The following is a 19,604-nucleotide window of genomic DNA, read 5'->3' on the forward strand; positions in this document are numbered from 1 at the left end:
TATATAGATTGATAGAAATGTCTGCATAATTTTAAAAAAGTAGCTACTACATAGCTATAGCTACTACATCCCTACAGTAGGGGGATTCAGCTCACAAGCCTTCTGGTTGACTGGGTGATTTTCTGGTCTTGGCAAGGCTTACTCAATCCAGTGTCTACATACTGTGGGTTGAATTAGTGGCTCTGCTGATCTTAGCTGGGCTCTTGCACATTTCTGGGGCCTCGGTTGCAATAACTAGGATGACTTTTCCCATGTGATCTCTCACCTTCCAGTGAGCTAATCCTGATTTCCTCAAAGAGTGGTGGCAGGCTTTCAGATGAGTGAGGGGACGCGCACAAGGCCTAGGTTTGAAATGGAACACTGTCACATCCATCACACTCTGCTGGTCAAAGCTGGTCATAAGGCCAACACAAATTCTACATCTTTATTCCACTTCCTGATGGGAGGAACTTCCAGTGATATAGTCACATGGGCAGGGATGTAGATGGGGAAGTGGGAGACAGATTTGGCACTTTCCCTAGTCAATATGCAAGTCAATATGCAATTGCCTTTTCTGATTAGAAATCTTTATAAATATTTATTTAATTGACCTCATAAAAACCAGCATCAGCTGTGTTACTTACAAAAATTCTTTATTATGTTTATCTGGTATTAACTAGAAAGAATATGGATTGTTTATTCTCAAAATTGACAAGTTGCTTTCTAAAAAGTTTCAGTTGGAATTTCTTCATTTTTCCCATTAGGTTCTAAATAGTCAAATAACAGATATCGGCAGATATGTGTGCATTGCTGAGAACACAGCTGGAAGTGCCAAAAAATATTTTAACCTCAATGTTCATGGTAAGAGCTCAGTTCCAAAAACATCTGTTAGAGTATGCTTGAAAAAGCAGGAAAACTGTGTTTTAGATTATGTAGGCTTATTTCCTATTTTTTAACTTGAACAATGTGTGGAGCCAGCATTCATTCAATCTTTCCCCTTCTTTCTTTCTTACCACAGCTTGTGGGATTTATAAAGTACAAATCTTTTAGGAAGACTGTTTTTATATTATTTCAGTCCCCTAAGACAAAGTAGTTACTCCTACGTATTTGAAAGTAAAAAAGAAAAAATCAAAATTTGAAATCCCAAAGAGTAAAAGTTTATATGAAGTAAGAACCAAAAATAGCTCTTCTACTCATGAAAATTTACCCACTGGGCCTGATTGGAATCAGTTTCTGTCCTCAGTTATAGAATTCATGTTTAGTTACACCCTCCAGAATTTAGTACACTCCCCAAGGAAGAAAAAGTCACTTTGTGGAGTTAAATAATCCCTAAGAACCATCCATACATCTAATTCATTTATCAGATTTTAAGTTTTCGATAAATGCTAGACACTCCATAACTACTAGTTTTTTTGTTTTTGCTAAAAGTGCTGTTGGATGTTAACCATAAATAATTTTATTTTCATGACACACAGCTGCTTCCAGAATATTAAATTGGAAATGGTGAACAATTATTATAACAGATTTTCTTTAACTGTTTGATTCACATGGCTCAGCTGGTAAAGAATCTGCCTACAATGTGAGAGACCTGGGTTCGATCCCTGGGTTGGGAAGATCCCCTGGAGAAGGGAAAGGCTACCCACTCCAGTGTTCTGGCGTGGAGATTCCATGGACTAATTAGTCCATGAGGTCACAAAGAGTCAGACACGATCAAGCGACTTTCACTCACTCTCACTCTGTGTGGTTTATATACCAAATTCTGGCTCATTTTGAAAATAGCAGAAATTTGACATTAGTGAAACATTTCCTCTTTCAAAAGGCTTTTATTTAGCACAATGGATATTCTTTTGTGGTGTGATATGTAGGAAGTATTGATGTCGAGCAGTATCTGGTACTGATGCTGTGTAACTGATTTGAGCCACGGCTATCTGTGCAGTCCCAGTGCTTAGCAACTTTTGTTGAGTAAATCTGACCAAAATGGTAAAAATGTGTTATGATTTTCCAGAAAGAATGAATAAAGCAATAATAATCATTGTGAAAGTATACATTCTAATCTATAAAGTACAATAGAATAAATGTTGAAAAATAAAAGTGTTGATTATTTTTGCTGATTCCCCAAGGCAGGATTCATTTTTCTTCCTTTACGTGGTCAAAAGCATCTCATAAAAACCCCAGTTTTAGCAGTCACAGATGCTACCTTGTTATCTTTGTATGTCTGTATCTTCACCTCTATCTTATAACTTTATTATAAATGCTGTAGACAAATGGTGATTTCTTATGGACCTTGGTCTTCCTAGTCTAAAGACATGGTAGTTGCTAAATAAATATTTGTTGTTCCTTGATTATATTTCCTTCATATCCAGTTTCTCAATGTGTAGCAGAATCATCTGAATTGGGAACCTTGCATGAATTGAGAGGCAGCTGCCATTAGTGTTTACTGTTAAGAATTGGACAGGAGGGGGTCTCCTCTTTTACCAGTTCATGGTATCTTGATCTCATGACTGCAGAAGGAATCCATAATTAATATTGGATTAAATACTGGAAAATCCATGTGGGGGAGAAACCATTTAAATTGCTTCCCTAAAACCACACCATTTGTTTGACAACAGTGCTTGTTCGTTTTGGTCTCTAACCTTCATTCTGTTGACCTCCAGTTCTTTTCATACCTCTGTGTCTTTGCTTTCCTTCACATCCAGCTTCGCCTTCATTGACCAACATATCAATTACTGCTCTTAGCCCATGTCTTCTCAGTGCTCTTGCTTAATAAAAGCTCAGCTCCACATATAGCAACACAACATACTGACTGCTTGATACCTACAAGATGATGCATCAGGTCTTTTTATATATGTTATTTTACTGAATTATCTCAACCCCAGGTGGTTGGTCCTATTATATATCTCTTTAACGGATGAAAAAGATGAACCTCTGTGAGATAAAGTAACATGGCCAAAGTTACACAGCTGGCAAATACGGAACCAGGATTTTAACTCAGGTAGTCTGATTTCAGAGGCTTTAAACTTAGCTGCTTTTCTGTATTACCTCTCAACTGAATTCCATACGTACACCTAGGTAGGTAACCCTGGCTGGAGAAACTCTTGGCATCAGAAATATTGGAGTGTAAATTCACAGGTACTGCTTGGAATGAGCCCTTTATACTGGCTGGGGCACATCCTTATGTCTCTACTTCAGAGTGACTCTCATACCTTCTTGAATGTCACATGACCCCTGTCTTAGCTCAGGCAGCCATTAACAAAATACCAGAGACTACGTGGTTAAACAACAAGAGTTTATTTTCTCACCAGTCTGGAGGCTGGAAAGTCCAAGATCACGGTTCCAGCAGGATTCAGCTTTGACGAAGGCTCTTTCTGGCTTGTCGATGACCAGTTTGTCCTCACAAGGCCCTTCCACGAGCACACATGGACAGAAAAAGCAAGGAAGCTTTCAGGTGTCCTATTTTTATAAAGACAGTAATCTGGTAGGATCAGGTTTATGACCTTTATGACCTCATTTATGTTGCATTTCTTCCTTTAAGTCCCCATCTTCACATACAACCACACTGAGAGTTAGGGTTTTAGTATATGAATTTTGGGGGGACACAAACAATCAGCTAATCACAGCCCTCCTCTCACTTTCAGTCAATACCCTTATCTCCTGTTTTACAGGGAAAAGAGAAGGCATATTGCAGAAACCACTTCTAATTCCTACCATCAAATTGACAGTATCAGCTGCATCTGATATTGCCATGTCTTCTTTCCTTCTGTTACAACACAGAATGGAAGAGTTCCTCTGCCTTCCAAAGACTGACTTGGCTCTAGATCCCTGCCACTACCCCCTCAGAAATCCCACAGTCTCCTCTCTTCTTCTCCAATATTGAAATTCACACTTTTACTGGCTCTTTCCCAAGAGCACTTAAATTTACTTCTCTCTTCCCTCTTTTTTTTTTTTTTCCTCTCTTCCCTCTTAAAAAATAAAAATAAGAAACTCTCCCTTGGACCTAATATTTCTCTTCAGCTGCCTCCCTCTCTTTGCCCCCTATTTCAAAACAACCTTCTCTAAATGCTATATATATTTACTGTCTCCATCTCCTTACTCCTGCTCACTCCTCCCTCCACTACTCACCAGATTTCACCCCCACAACTCCAATGAAGCTGCTCACTGAATTCAGGAAATGACATCAAAAATCCAGTAGCCATTTTCCAGGCTTTACCTTTCTTACTTTTGAGCATTTGACATTCTTTAGCATTCGACCATCTTTTTCAAAATTTCTCTTCCTTTGGCTTATGTGACACTTACGCCCCTTATTTATATCTTTCCTTTCCAATCTCTCATTCCCAGTTTCCTTTGTTAGTTCCTCCCTTCCTACTTGACTATCACTTCTTATTTTTCTAAGCCCTTGACCTCATTTCTTCGAACTCTTCCTCACGCATCGTATGATCTCATGAATTCCCAAATTTCAGATACCATTTATGTGCAGATAGTTTGCAAAGTTTATCTCTAGCCAGGGCCCCCTCAGGATCTCTAGACTCTTCTATTCAGATATTTACTTCCTATCAATACAAATGTGTGATAGTCATTCTTAAGACAATGTATATGTAACTGAGCTTATTACCTTTTCCCCAAAATGTGTTCCTCCAGGGATCTCTGTGTCAGTAAAGGGAACCACCATCTTCCCACTGTTCAAGCCAGGAAAAGGAATGTCATCCTTGATTCCTCCTCCTCCTTAAACCTCACACCCAAAGCATCACTTTTCTGTTCTTTGTGACACCATCCTGAGCATAGCACTATAATCTTTTGCACTTATCACAGCAATAGTCACCTAACTGGTCTTTCTGAGTCTGTTTTAGCGTTCTCACCAGTTCCCACCACTGTGGCCAGAGTGGTATCTTTTAAGTGAATTTTTGAGTAAACCACTCTTCTGTTTCCTTTCCTTAGGCTGTATTTCAGTATTCTTTTTTTTTTTTTTACATTTTTTTTTTTTATTATTATTTTTTTTTTTTCCAGTGGGTTTTGTCATACATTGATATGAATCAGCCATGGATTTACATGTATTCCCAATCCCGATCCCCCCTCCCACCTCCCTCTCCACCCCATTCCTCTGGGTCCTCCCAGTGCACCAGGCCGGAGCACTTGTCTCGTGCATCCCACCTGGGCTGGTGATCTGTTTCACCATAGATAGTATACATGCTGTTCTTTTGAAATATCCCACCCTCACATTCTCCCACAAAGTTCAAAAGTCTGTTCTGTATTTCTGTGTCTCTTTTTCTGTTCTGCGTATAGGGTTATCGTTATCACCTTTCTAAATTCCATATACATGTGTCAGTATGCTGTAATGTTCTTTATCTTTCTGGCTTACTTCACTCTGTATAAGGGGCTCCAGCTTCATCCATCTCATTAGGACTGGTTCAAATGAATTCTTTTTAATGGCTGAGTAATATTCCATGGTGTATATGTACCACAGCTTCCTTATCCATTCATCTGCTGATGGGCATCTAGGTTGCTTCCATGTCCTGGCTATTATAAACAGTACTGCGATGAACATTGGGGTGCACGTGTCTCTTTCAGATCTGGTTTCCTCAGTGTGTATGCCCAGAAGTGGGATTGCTGGGTCATATGGCAGTATTCTTAAGATACCCAGAGGACCCTGTAGGACTTGATCCTGCTTAGTCCTTTAATCTTGTCTACTCTCCAGCCTAACTCCCCAACAACCTTGCTCTTCAAACTCTGGCCAGGTCAGCCTTCGGGTTCATGTTCTTTTCCCCGTTTGGACCGTTGTATATGCCTTGCCTTCTTTCTGGAAGATACCCTCATTTTCTGTCTTCTTGGAGAATCCCATGTACAGAGGAGCCTGACAGAGTACAGTCCATGGGCTCACAAAGAGTCGGACATTGACAACTAAGCGTGCACACTGGTAAATACAAGGCAGTATCAGATGGCGGCTGAGAACAGGGCTCTCAAGCCAGACACCAGTCTCTCCCGGTAACCGTGAAACCTTAGGCGAGATTCTCACCTCTCTCTGTCTCAGCTTTCCTCATCTATAATAAGAGGATAAGAACTGTATCTAACACGTAAGTTTTATGAGCTTTCAATGAAATGGCATTATGAAGTGTTTGGTGCCTGGCACAGCATAACCACTCAAAAACACATTATCTGTCCCTTTTTTGCCACTACCACCAAATTATTCTTCATAGATATTATCTATTATATTTTTGTACTGCGTCAGCATTTAGCACAGCATCTGAAATAAGCATAAATGAATGGTCATGAAAATCAGTGATCAAAAATTTGACAGTAATATTTTTAAAGTAATTTTGTCTTTTTGATCTTTTTTTTGTTTTTTGATGCTGTTTTAAAAACTCAATCTGAATATAATATGTAGAGGGAATAATATAGAGAGTATAATATAATAATAGAGGATTACATTACATTTTTTTTTAAAATATGGAACGCTTCACGAATTTGCGTGTCATCCTTGCGCAGGGGCCATGCTAATCTTCTCTGTATCGTTCCAATTTTAGTATATGTGCTGCCGAAGCGAGCACTATATTACATTCTTTATGTCATGTCTTACTGTCTTCACTAGCCTGAGCAAGACTTATCTCTGCCTTTATTAATCTATTCATTCATTCATGTATTCACTCATTTTTAATGCCCATTCCTCACTCCTGTTCCCACCCCATCCCCACTTCGGAAGTCATTTGAATCTGTAATATTATTCCTTCAATATGCATGTCTTCTTATAAAAACATCTATTGTTCCATAAATGTGTGTTTTAATATGCATAATTGTCATTGCATTATTAGCCTTTTTTTGACCCACTTTTTTCTGTACTGCTTTTGCTTTTGGAATTCTTTTTTGGTTTTGAACAGTAAGATGTTAATTTGTTTATTTGTTAAATTTTTTGCTCATCTTGAAAGTCATTTATTTACATTGTTGAAACTACCTGTATAATTTACAAATAGATACTCTGAAATAAAATGTCTAGCATTACTATAAGCAAGAAAATTAAAACTTTAAGGGTGTAATATTAAAAGCCAGAATATTCAAATATATTTAATGAAAAGCAGTATTAGATCTTTGTACACTGACAAAACCATCTTAAGTACTTCCAACTACATTTTACAAATAAAATGCACAATAATTCTGCCTTTGAAAATTCTAGTATTTTCTTTCAATTGGAAAAAACAAAACTGATATACATGAATTTGATGAAGGCATTAGGGAATTCTAAGAAGAAAGGTAAATAATTAACAGTATCATTAACTCAGTGCTTTAGCAGAGTACAGTGGTTGGGCTTATATTAATAAATTGGAATATGTGTTATTGATAATATCATTTTTCACTTTTAATATGTTTAATATTAACATATTTCACTTTTAATATATTTACTATTATAGTTCCTCCAAGTGTCATTGGTCCTAACCCTGAAAATCTCACTGTTGTGGTGAACAATTTCATCTCTTTGACCTGTGAGGTCTCTGGTTTTCCACCTCCTGATCTCAGCTGGCTCAAGAATGAACAGCCTATCAAACTAAATACAAATGCTCTCATTGTGCCTGGTAAGGAACGTAGTACTCTTTTAAAGTAGGTGACACTTTCTCATTTTTCTTCATTTTTAATACAAATGGAATTTCAACTTAGTCTCTTTCCAGACTTCTGTCTCGCTACATTCATTTGTTCACATTAAATGCCTCTCTCTAGCCATTTGGGGCCGTTAGGATGAAACTGTGTAGACTTTTATGAGTTTAGTGGGAATGTATGGTAACAAGGTCTGCTTCAAAAAATTATGAAATTTAGGAACAGAACTGCTTACTAATCCCTTGGGGATGATAAGTTTACGAAATAGTTCTTTCATTGGATAAATTCACTGGTTGTTTTTAATCAGTACTAAAGCTCCTGGAGGGTAGATAAATTGACTAACAGATGATAGCCACTTCCATACTGTGGGAGATTTAAACCAGAAATACTTAACACATACTGACTATAGTACAATTATTATTTACTCTGAAGAATCTGTATGAAACAGTTCTGTTATCCACATTTGATTACTGGAGATAAATTTTTATTAATTTCTTCTTTTAGAAGGAAGTAGAGTAAGTAATGGGCTTACCTGGTTGCTTAGATGGTAAAGAATTTGCCTGCAGTGTGAGAGACCTGAGTTCAATCCCTGGGTGGGGAAGATCCCCTGGAGAAGGGAATGGCAACCCATTCCAGTATTCTTGCTGGAAAATTCCATGAACAGGGGAGTCTGGTGGGTTATAGTCCATGGGGTCACAAAAAAGAATCGGACATGACTGAGTGCCTAACACTTTCACTTTCAGAAGAAGTAATAATGAGAGTATCCAAGAAAACTGATTAAATTTTCATTTTGTATATGAAATGCTTCTATTAATATATATAGATTTCTCTCTAAGGGAAAGGATACATTTTGTTATTTATCTTATCAATAAACTAGTTATTACAACAATTTCTATACCACTCTTCAATTTGCATTATATTTGCCCACAGGTGGTCGAACATTGCAAATTATCCGGGCCAAGGTATCTGATGGTGGTGAATACACTTGTATAGCTATCAACCAAGCTGGGGAAAGCAAGAAAAAAGTTTCCCTGACTGTTTATGGTTTGTTTATACTCTTCTCATAAGAGTCTTTCATTTTTAAACTGGTATTAGCTATTTTCTATCTGAGCATCTTAATGGAAAAAACAAAGCCTCTTTTTTATTTTCTTCCTTCAGTGCCCCCAAGCATTAAAGATCATGGAAGCGAATCTCTTTCTGTAGTTAATGTAAGAGAGGGGACCTCAGTATCACTGGAATGTGAATCGAATGCTGTCCCGCCTCCAGTCGTCACCTGGTATAAGAATGGACGGATGCTAACAGAGTCTGCTCAGCTGGAGATTCTGGCCGATGGACAAATGCTGCATATCACAAAAGCTGAGGTGCATCTTTTATTCTTGTTTGTGTGTCGTGCGTGACTCCTTGGTGGGATTATGAAAGAGACAATTGGGAGTTATATCTTTACTACACTAAAAAATTATTTTCATTAAAAAAAATAACATCATCAATACCATTATCTTCATTTTTTCATTTAAAAGAAAAAGCAGGATTGTAGAAGGCAATTAGGACTGGGGCATTTGAGCATAAAGATGACTGATGATTTAATCTACACTCGAACAGTGTGATTGGTCATCTGTAACTTAATGGAGCACATACAATAGTATCTTTTTCTTTTAGGTATCTGACACAGGCCAGTATGTATGTAGAGCTATAAATGTAGCAGGACGAGATGATAAAAATTTCCACCTCAATGTATATGGTGAGCATCTGCCTCTAATACAAGTCTTTTTTTCCCCCAGATATGCAAATGAAAGAAAGTATCCTGAATTAACTTAATGAGGACACATGATTTTCTTCTGTCGTTTTACAGTGCCACCCAGTATTGAAGGGCCTGAAAACGAAGTCATTGTGGAGACAGTCAGCAATCCTGTGACTTTAACATGTGATGCTACTGGAATCCCACCTCCCTCAATAGCATGGCTGAAGAACCACAAACCCATAGGTAATGTAACTGTGCATTTCTTATGATTGTTTTCGTTTGCTCCTCATTCATTAGGTTAATAAACTAGCACACGTTCAGTATTGTGCACATAGCTATGTTTAGTTCAGAAAGCCTAATGTACTGTAATATAAACTTACAAAAGAGTCTTCATTTTACAGAGATTTTTCTCCTTGTCTTTTTCAAAAAAATAAAGCTGTCCTTTAAAATCAAAGTATATGGGAGGACCTTTAAGAAATACATTTATCACATAGAGTCAGACATTTTTATGGTGAATTGTAGAGATGTTAAAAGCTTTTTTATGATTTGCTTTGTTTCTACCGCTAGACAATTCTGGCTCACTGGAAGTTCATATTTTGTCTGGGGGAAGCAAACTCCAAATTGCCAGGTCCCAACATTCAGATAGTGGAAACTATACATGCATTGCCTCAAATTTGGAGGGAAAAGCACAGAAAAATTACATTCTTTCAATTCAAGGTATGTGGGGTACACTCTGATCTGTCTTCAGTTTCTTTATTCCATTCTACTTATAGTACAAAATAAGTGTTTATCTAAACAGATCATTTATAATTGGTTCAAAATATCTCTGTGTGTTTTGGATATTGTGGTCTTTTCAGTATATTGAGATTTAAGTGATGTAAAGAACCATATAATTTTAGAGTACACAGCATAATGATTTGACTTATGAAACATCTTTTTTAAAAGATTTTGTTTTATGTGGACCATTTTTTTAAAGTCTTTATTGAATTTATTACAGTATTGCTTCTATTGTTTTATGTTCTGGTTTTTTGGTCATGAGGCACGAGGCATTTAAGATCTTAGCTTCCCAGCCAGAGATCAAACCTGTACTTCCTGCATTGGAATGTGAAGTCTTAACCACTGGGCCACCAGGGAAGTCCCAAAGTATCTTTAGATAAACAAAAAATACTGTGAGTTTTCTGTCCTACATTTAATAGTAGGTAGTGTTTTCATGAAAATGGACATAAATGTGAAGAAAAGAATAGTAGAAATTTCAAAATCTATTTTTTCATGTGTCCAGAAATGTGTACCTTCCTATAGTGTATATTCTATTGAATTACTTGTTCACTTAAAGCTGGAATAACTTATTTTGATGCTAAGCTTATAAGTCTCTTTCTATTTATATAGGTAAGTATGATTTATCTCATGAAGAGATTAAATATGTCCTAATTACTGGTCAAGGAATGGGTAAATTTAAATAATCATGAATCTAATTGGAGGTGAAAATAAAGAGCATTGATTTATCCAAGAAATATTTAATTAACATCTATGTTCCAGCATAGAATTGAGCACTGCAGGGAGAACTTGCATCCTTTTGATTTTCAGCAAACCTCTGGGTATTATTCTCAGCCTAATTTTTAAATTGAAATGGAAGTCTAACTTGAAACAAAGTTGAAATGCTTGCTTTTTCCAATTTTATTATAGTTATTGTGAAAAGAATTTGTCCTAAGTTTGTCCAGTGCAATTGTGAATATGTATTATCTACTTGCTCTGTGCTCTGCTAGAAATAACCACAGAAAAATTGCAATTTTTTTTCCAGTTTTATTGAAATATAGTTGACATGTAACATTGTATAGGGCTTCCCATTCTGTACTCAGAGGTAAAGAATTCACCTGCCAATGCAGGAGATGTGGGTTTAATCCTGGGATGGATGGTTATAATCTTTATAACTAAAATTTCCCCAAATAAATCACCTTCTATAATCTTTGCATTATCACAAGAAAGAGGAAATGGCAACCCACTCCAGTATTCTTGCCTGGGAAATCCCATGGACAGAGGGGCCTGCTGGGCTACAGTCCATGGGGTCGCAGAGTTGGACACAACTTAGTGACTGAACATGCACCAACATTATACAAGTTTAATGTGTACAACGTAATGATTTGATATATGTATATACTGCAAAATGATCACCATAGTAAGATTAAAATCCATCACCTAAAAATTGAAATTAAAGAAAAATCAAAATTAGTTTATAAGTATCAGTGGTTTTTTCCTATTAGTGGTGCTGAAGATTTTAGAAGCACAAAAGGAAATATAGCTGTTCAGAGATTCAGTGTCAGAAATTACATGCCTAATTTATGCTTAATGTATTAATAATAATAGATGCCAATCATGGAGTATGTGGTATGATCAAAGATTTTTACCAGACATTTTGTATATGTTACTATATCTTAAGACTATATAGAGACTGTATATGTACATGAGGCCTAGTCCATGCTTTTCCTTTGTTGTTTTAGTCGCTAAGTCATGTCTGACTCTTTTGCGACCCCGTGGACTGTAGCCTGCCAGGCTCCTCTGTCCGTGGGATTTCCCAGGCAAGAATACTGGAGTGGGTTATTTTCCTTCTTCAGGGAATCTTCCCAACACAGGGACTGAACCCACATCTCCTGCATTGGCAAGTGGGTTCTTTACCACTGAGCTACCCAAGAGCCTGCTTTCCTGTATTAGACACTTGTTATGGGATGTCTCATTAGCATTCTTATTGATTCAACTTCTTTGGTAAATATAAATTTAGTGTAATTATTACTATCTTCTGGACAACTGAAATGAGATTTGGAGAGATTATGCAGTGGTGTGTTGATAAACGTCTAACAATTGACTCTGCAAGTAAAATGGTCTTGACTTGGAACCAATCATTTGTCAGTTTCTGTGGTGTGAATATTCCCACCGTGGCCCATTTCAACCTATCACTTGAAATGATGGCACTGAACACAGCGTTGTAAAGATCTGCAAAACTGGCTCTTGCAAGTTGGTGTGAACTACCTCCACTATATGAACCACACCACTGTAATTATTAAGAGTAGTTCAAATGTGTTTCTAATAGAATTGTCAATATTTTTATTATCCATTATTTCTTAATTGAATCATTAAAGTGAGGAAGAAAGATGCTAGTAAAAACAATAGAGATGATTGAATCTTGAATAATAAGCTATTTCTTGTTCAGAATAAATAGTATTTAAACTGTATCATAGAGAAAGAAATACTCAATTCAGATACCTTTCTCAGACTTATGCTAAACTTTTATAAAACAGATTCTCCTGAACTGTATAAATTCTGAGCTATCTTTTGAGGCTTTAATCAGGAGTGATTCTCTCTGGCCAAGAAGTGTGCCCATGAGGTAGATTTGTCACCAACCCCTATGACTAAATAATTATATCAACTTATAATGTGCCAAGAATATTGAAGTGATTTCTATACTTATTTTTCAAGTAATTTCTGACAATGGCAAGAGTTTGATCTTGAACCACAATCTAGGAAGACTATGACATAAAAATGGCATATTGTTCTATGATTCTGTTGTATTCAGAGAATTTACATTCTTATGCCTTGATAATGAAAGTCTTAATTATTTCTCCAAAGTTCCTCCAAATGTTGCTGGTGCTGAAATTCCAAGTGAAGTCAGTGTCCTTCTTGGGGAAAATGTTGAGCTGGTCTGCAATGCAAATGGCATTCCCACCCCACTTATTCAGTGGCTTAAAGAAGGAAAGCCCATAGTTAACAGTGAAAGAGAAAGAATTCGGTATGTGTAAAAAGAACCTTTGTGTCATTAATTGTAATGTCTTCTACAATGCTTGATGCTTCAAATTTCACATGAATAATAGTGAATTCAGTCTTTTGGAACTTGGTTATCATTATATTCAGAAAGAAAAAGGATAAGTTTTGGAGAGCTGGACATAGATATTCTCCTGGGAGAATCATTCAAAAGTATTTGTGTATGCATGTGTTCTTTATCTTTTAACTCTGTGTTATAAAATCTCCCTACATGTTCATTTCTGCAAATGTTAGTTAGCTGTTGTAGATTTTATTCCTCTAATTCCAGAACATTTATACCAAAGTCTGCATCATAAAAATAATTAGTTCTTCTTTCTTGCTAACATCAAATCAATTTCATCCTACGAAAGATTCATCGGTCATCTCTTAGATGTGATTTTGTGTCCTGAAATCACCAAACGACCAGACATGCCATAGTGCTTGGCTCATTTTGAGAAATGATACTATCATCATAACCTGGTTCATCCCTTATAATGTGTCCAAATCCCGTTTTTTAGTTGACTCTTCATGCCACAAACCTCACAGAGATGGAATGATAAATGTTACGGGCTTCCTGATATTTTCAACAAATGCATTTTGAAGGACAATCTATTATTCTGTACTCTGCTAGATTACTTCTTTACAAAGTCCCATAATATATATACACCAGAGTAATTGTAATTACTTGAAGAATTATATGTACCTTGCATGCACGCTTAGTTGCTCAGTCGTCTGACTCTTTGAGACCCCACAGACTGAGGCCTGCCAGGCTCCTCTGGTCATTGGATTTTTCAGACAAGAATACTGGAGTGGGTTGCTATTTCTTTCTCTAGGGGATTTTCCTGACCCAGGTATCAAACCATGTCTCCTACATTGGCAGGTGGATTCTTTACCACTGAACCACCTTCAGCAGGCATTAATTAAATGTATTGCAAACTTTATTACTTTGAACCAATATTTTAAATTTAAGGGTTTGCAGTATGTTTTCTAATCAATGAATTGAATATACACAATTTATGGAAAAATAAATGTTTTTTTTTTCTTGAAGTTAAAATTTAGGTATTAGTCCCCTTTACAAGATTAGGTGAATTGCCAAATAATGTTTTAGTTTAGAGATACATTTTGCATTTCACTTCTCTGGTTGGACATCCCTCAAAAGTTAACCAATATTTAACTATTTTTATTAAATCAGCTGTGATATCAACCCATTTCCAAACCAAATACTAGATAGTTGGTGGGACTTTAAGTTATTCTAAAAGGTAATATTTCTACCTAGGAATTTAGGATCTATCACTTCTCGTCTTAGATTCAGATCTCAAATAGATTTATTATTATTTTCAATTTTTTGATTATTTGTTCCCAGCTGCACAATATATGTAGGTTTGTGAGTGGGCCAATTTATCCATCAAATGAAGTAATTTTTCCAAAGTCAACTTACTGTTTTCCTTTAGTCATGGCAGCTTGCTTTTTGTTTATTCATATGGTTAAACTCATGGGATTTTAAAATTTATGTTTTGAAGAAGAAAAAATAAAATAGACCCAGATAATAAAATTGTAACTCTTAATAATTATATTTAATAATATGATATAGTAGAAATGGAGTATTTACTTGACACTAGGAGAATCTAATAAAATGACTATTGTAAGAATAACTGTAGATAGTAATTTAACCTCTTTATAAAACATAGCAAGTTTTATTTGATAATAAATGGTGTGTGAATAGAATCAGTAATGTAATAATCTTAATTTAGATATCATTGATAATGTAATCACATTGTTAGTATTCACTATTATGTCATTCAAAGAGAAAGCTGTAGCAATGTGTGGAAAAAGTTTCGCAAATGACACCCATACATAAATACTAAGCTGTTGTCACTGTTTAAATAAATTATTCCATCTTGCTCCTTCTCATTTAGACTAATACTAAGTTGTTTATAGCTAGATTTTTCACTTTAATTTCTCATTAAAACATTATAAACATTCTTCAGTTTTTATACCAAAATTTTTATAATTTTCATTTAATTCCAATCTTATATTGATAAGTAATGACAAAACATTCTATTCTGAGAAAAACATGCCTTTGCCTGTGATTTGGATAGAAAAATTCCTGATGTTGTTCATTTCCTTTTCCTCAGGAGGCGGCAGCGGGTGTATGACACCCATTACTGTAGAAGTTTAGTCGGTTACCTGAGATCACCTTCAGTTTCACTAGCTCTGATTTCCATGTACTTAATGAAAAAACTTTGAACCATTATATCCAAGATGAAGATGCATTTTAGCGTGACTCTTTTTTTCTTTTTTAAGAATATAATAATCCAAGTGAGTTTTCCAGAAATAGCTAGCTCCATACAAATCATCTCAGTGCATCTGTTATCCTCTTTCCTGCAGGGTGACTGCAGATGGCAGCGCATTAAACATTTACGGAGCTCTCCCATCTGACATGGGGAAGTACACGTGTGTTGCTACTAATCCTGCTGGAGAAGAAGACCGGATTTTTAATTTAAATGTCTATGGTAAATATGAAATTTCATCCTCTTTTGATTATGCTGCCTTAGAATCTAGCAGACGAAATGAAGCCATAGGTGTCTGAAGCATTTAGTTCTAAGATCTGATGTCCTTGTTATTTCCTTTTGGGATACAAAGCAGAAATATGGGTAAATGTAGTTGAATGATTTAAACTAGTAATAAACCCATTCTCTCCTCTCTCATTTTCTGCATGACGTAGTTCCACCTGCAATTAGAGGTAATAAAGAAGAAGCAGAGAAATTAATGGCTTTGGTGGATACCTCAATAAATATTGAATGCAGAGCCACAGGAATGCCTCCTCCACAGATAAACTGGCTAAAGAACGGACTTCCTCTGCCTCTCTCCTCTCATATCCGGTTGCTGTCTGGAGGACAAGTTATCAGGTCAGCTTTTATTGTGTGTGATTTGCTACACAGAGTTACTAAAATTGTAAACCTTAACTTTGGTAAAGTTGTACCAAAGTTGGCTCCCTGATAAAGAATCCGCGCCTGCAAGAGATGCAAGAGACATGGGTTCAATCCCTGGGCTGGGAAGATCCCCTGGAGGAAGAAATGGCAACCCAATCCAGTATTCTTGCCTGGGAAATCCCATGGACCAAGGAGTCTGGTGGACTACAGTCCATGGGGTAGCAAGAAAGTTGAACACAACTTAGCTAGTAAACAACAACAGGTTCATCTAAATAATGTTTTTAAAATGTCTTTTCCTACAGTTTTTTACTTTTGTTTCCCTTTCAGTTTTTTTTTTTTTTTAAGAAGAGGGACAATGGCAAATATAAATTTGAAATGCTTTATTATTCTTATTTAAATGTTCATGTTTTAGTAAATTTGTATACAATAGGTCTTTCATAGACTTATATCTATCATATATATAGTTCCAAGAGCTGCTATTTTAGCTAAAACTTTGTATGGCAAAATGATGGGAAGATGCTTACTATAATCATGTGGTTTTCATTCTCTATTAATATGTATTTGAAAAATATTCATCTCTCACATTGTGTTACATTTTCAGTGGCTTACTCTGAGTGCCTAATCAGCATTGTCAAATAAATTTCACTGGAGGCGTCTTATGTTTTGTGATGGTTAAAATCTTTATCACTAAAATTTCCCCAAGTAAATCACCTTCTATAATCTCTGTATTATCACAGGTGTTTTTAATTTGTATTTGTTGATCAAATATCAAATTATAAAGTGGGATGAAATTATGAAGTGTTGGGTGAAATTGTTTTTCAGGATTGCGAGAGCTCAGGCATCCGATGTTGCTGTATACACTTGTGTGGCATCCAACAGAGCCGGGGTGGATAATAAACATTACAGTCTTCAGGTTTTGGGTATGTTACCAGAAACGTCCCTAGTACTTTACTATATGTCCAGTATTAAGCAACAGGCTTAATTTCAATATTGACATATCAGGAAAGATTGGTAAAATAGGATCTTACTAACTAGGGCAGAATGCCTTTTTTCCCAGAGGATACATATATATTGAAACATACTGTCTGTCAAAATACTTTTGTAACCTGGAATTTAGCATTAAATGAAATGTCAATTTTTTTAAAGTAGCATTTCAATCCGGACACAAGACCAGTCTTTTCATACAAAAAGACAGTTAAGACTGTTTTCTAATGTGTTATCGTCGGAGAGTATTTAAAATATGAATGGATATTTGTGTGTATACTGAATATCTGTCTGTGATGTTAGACAGAGATAGAACCCAAAACGTTCCATTTCTCAAGATTTGCTAGACCAGAGACTTCACAATCCCCAAGAACATCTCAGAAAAGTTAAGTAACTATTTACCATAGGCTAAAAATGATTTATGTTGGATTATATAAAATTGACTCTGGAACTTATTATTTTGTTTATTCTGTACAAGGTAGTTGAAAGTATACTTCTGGAATAATATCAGTTCAGTTCAGTCACTCAGTTGTGTCCGACTCTTGGCGACCCCATGGACTGTAGCACCTCCATCCTCCCTGTCCATCACCAACTCCCAGAGTTTACTCAAACTCATGTCCATTGAGTTGGTGATGTCATCCAACCATCTCATCCTCTATTATCCCCTTCTTCTCCCGCTTTCAATATTGCCCAGCATCTGGGTCTTTTCTAACAAGTCAGTTCTTCACATCAGGTGGCCAAAGTGTTGGAGTTTCAGCTTCAGCATCAGTCCTTCCAATGAATATTCAGGACTAATTTCCTTTAGTATGTGCATCCTAAAGGTTTGATCTCCTTGCACTCCAAAGGACTCTCAAGAGTCTTCTCCAGCACCACAGTTCAAAAGCATCAATTCTTTGGCGCTCGACTTTCTTTATAGCCCAGCTCTCACATCCATACGTGACTACTGGAAAAACCATAGCTTTGACTAGATGGACCTTTGCTGGCAAAGTAATGTCTCTGCTTTCTAATATGCTGTCTAGGTTGGTCGTAACTTTTCATCCAAGGAGCAAGGGTCTTTTAATTTCATGGCTACAGTCACCATCTGCAGATATTTTGGAGCCCCCCAAAATAAAGTCTGTTACTGTTTCCACTGTTTCCCCATCTATTCACCATGAAGTGATGGGATCAAATGCCATAATCTTAGTTTTCTGAATGTTTTAAGCCAACTTTTTCACTCTCCTCTTTCACTTTCAAGAGGCTCTTTAGTTCTTCTTCACTTTCTGCCATAAGGGTGGTATCAACCTGCGTACCTGTGGTTATTGATATTTCTCCTGGCAATCTTGATTCCAGATTGTGCTTCATCCAGCCCAGCGTTTCTCATGATGTACTCTGCATGTAAATTAAATAAGCAGGGTGACAATATACAGCCTTGACATATTGCTTTCCCTATTTGGAAGCAGTCTGTCATTCCATGTCTGGTTCTAACTGTTGTTTCCTGACCTGCATACAGATTTATCAGGAGGCAGGTTAGATGGTCTGGTATTCCCATCTGTTTCAGAATTTTCCAGTTTGTGGTGATCCACACAGTCAAAGGCTTTGGTATAATCAATAAAGCAGAAGTAGATTTTTTCTGGAACCCTCGTGCTTTTTCCATGATCCAGCGGATGTTGACAATTTGATCTCTGGTTCCTCGCCTTTTCTAAAACCAGCTTGAATATCTCAAAGTTTAAGGTTCATGTACAGTAGAAGCTTGCCTTGGAGTATTTTGAGCATTACTTTACTAGTGTGTGAGATGAGTGCAATTGTTTGGTAGTTTGAGCATTCTTTGGCATTGCCTTTCTTTGGGATTGGAATGAAAAGTGACCTTTTCCAGTCCTGTGGCCACTGCTGAGTTTTCCAAATTTGCTGGCATATTGAGTGCAGCACTTTCACAGCATCATCTTTTAGGATTTGAAATAGCTCAACTGGAATTCCGTCATCTCCTCTAGCTTTGTTCATAGTGATGCTTTCTTAAGGCCCACTTGACTTTGCATTCCAGGGTGTCTGGCTCTAGGTGAGTGACCACACCTTCGTGGTTATCTGGGTCATGAAGATCTTTTTTGTACAGTTTTTGTGTGTATTTTTGCCACCTCTTCTTAACATCTTCTGCTTCTGTTAGGTCCATACCATTTTTTCTGTCCTTTATTGAGCCCATCTTTGCATGAAATTCTCCCTTGGTATCTCTGATTTTCTTGAAGAGATCTCTAGTCTTTCCCATCCTATTGTTTTCCTTTATTTCTTTGCACTGATCACTGAAGAAGGCTTTCTTATCTCTCCTTGCTATTCTTTGGAACTCTGCATTCAAATGGGTATATCTTTCCTTTTCTCCTTTGCTTTTTGCTTCTCTTCTTTTCTCAGCTATATGTAAGGCCTCCTCAGACAACTATTTTGCCTCTTTGCATTACTTTATCTTGGGGATGGTCTTGATCCCTGTCTTCTGTACAATGTCACGAACCTCCATCCATAGTTCTTCAGGCACTCAGTCTGTCAGATCTAATCCCTTGAATCTGTTTGTCTCTTCCACTGTATAATCACAAGAGATTTGATTTAGGTCATACCTGAATGGTCTAATGGTTTTCCCTACTTTC

The 19,604-nt window shown here is 36.6% G+C and overlaps 1 protein-coding gene and 1 non-coding gene across 4 annotated transcripts in view; one reads left to right on the top strand and one right to left on the bottom strand.

Annotated features, from left to right (window-relative positions):
- Window positions 1-19,604, top strand: part of HMCN1 (hemicentin 1) — a 525,163-nt gene that overhangs the window by 392,748 nt on the left and 112,811 nt on the right. For all 3 annotated transcript variants that reach the window (XM_061160939.1, XM_061160937.1, XM_061160938.1), the window contains exons 57-67: window positions 744-840; window positions 7,374-7,535; window positions 8,485-8,598; window positions 8,713-8,915; window positions 9,211-9,292; window positions 9,404-9,535; window positions 9,860-10,009; window positions 12,911-13,070; window positions 15,470-15,594; window positions 15,807-15,990; window positions 16,837-16,934. In XM_061160939.1, coding sequence (XP_061016922.1) covers window positions 744-840; window positions 7,374-7,535; window positions 8,485-8,598; window positions 8,713-8,915; window positions 9,211-9,292; window positions 9,404-9,535; window positions 9,860-10,009; window positions 12,911-13,070; window positions 15,470-15,594; window positions 15,807-15,990; window positions 16,837-16,934 — 1,507 coding nt within the window. The remainder of the gene's footprint in view (window positions 1-743; window positions 841-7,373; window positions 7,536-8,484; window positions 8,599-8,712; window positions 8,916-9,210; window positions 9,293-9,403; window positions 9,536-9,859; window positions 10,010-12,910; window positions 13,071-15,469; window positions 15,595-15,806; window positions 15,991-16,836; window positions 16,935-19,604) is intronic.
- Window positions 6,412-6,518, bottom strand: LOC133069776 (U6 spliceosomal RNA). The gene has a single exon (XR_009695990.1). It is a non-coding gene; the product is annotated as a U6 spliceosomal RNA (small nuclear RNA).

The sequence above is a fragment of the Dama dama genome, chromosome 14 (genome assembly GCF_033118175.1).
Source record: "Dama dama isolate Ldn47 chromosome 14, ASM3311817v1, whole genome shotgun sequence".
In the NCBI taxonomy this organism is placed as follows: domain Eukaryota; kingdom Metazoa; phylum Chordata; class Mammalia; order Artiodactyla; family Cervidae; genus Dama; species Dama dama.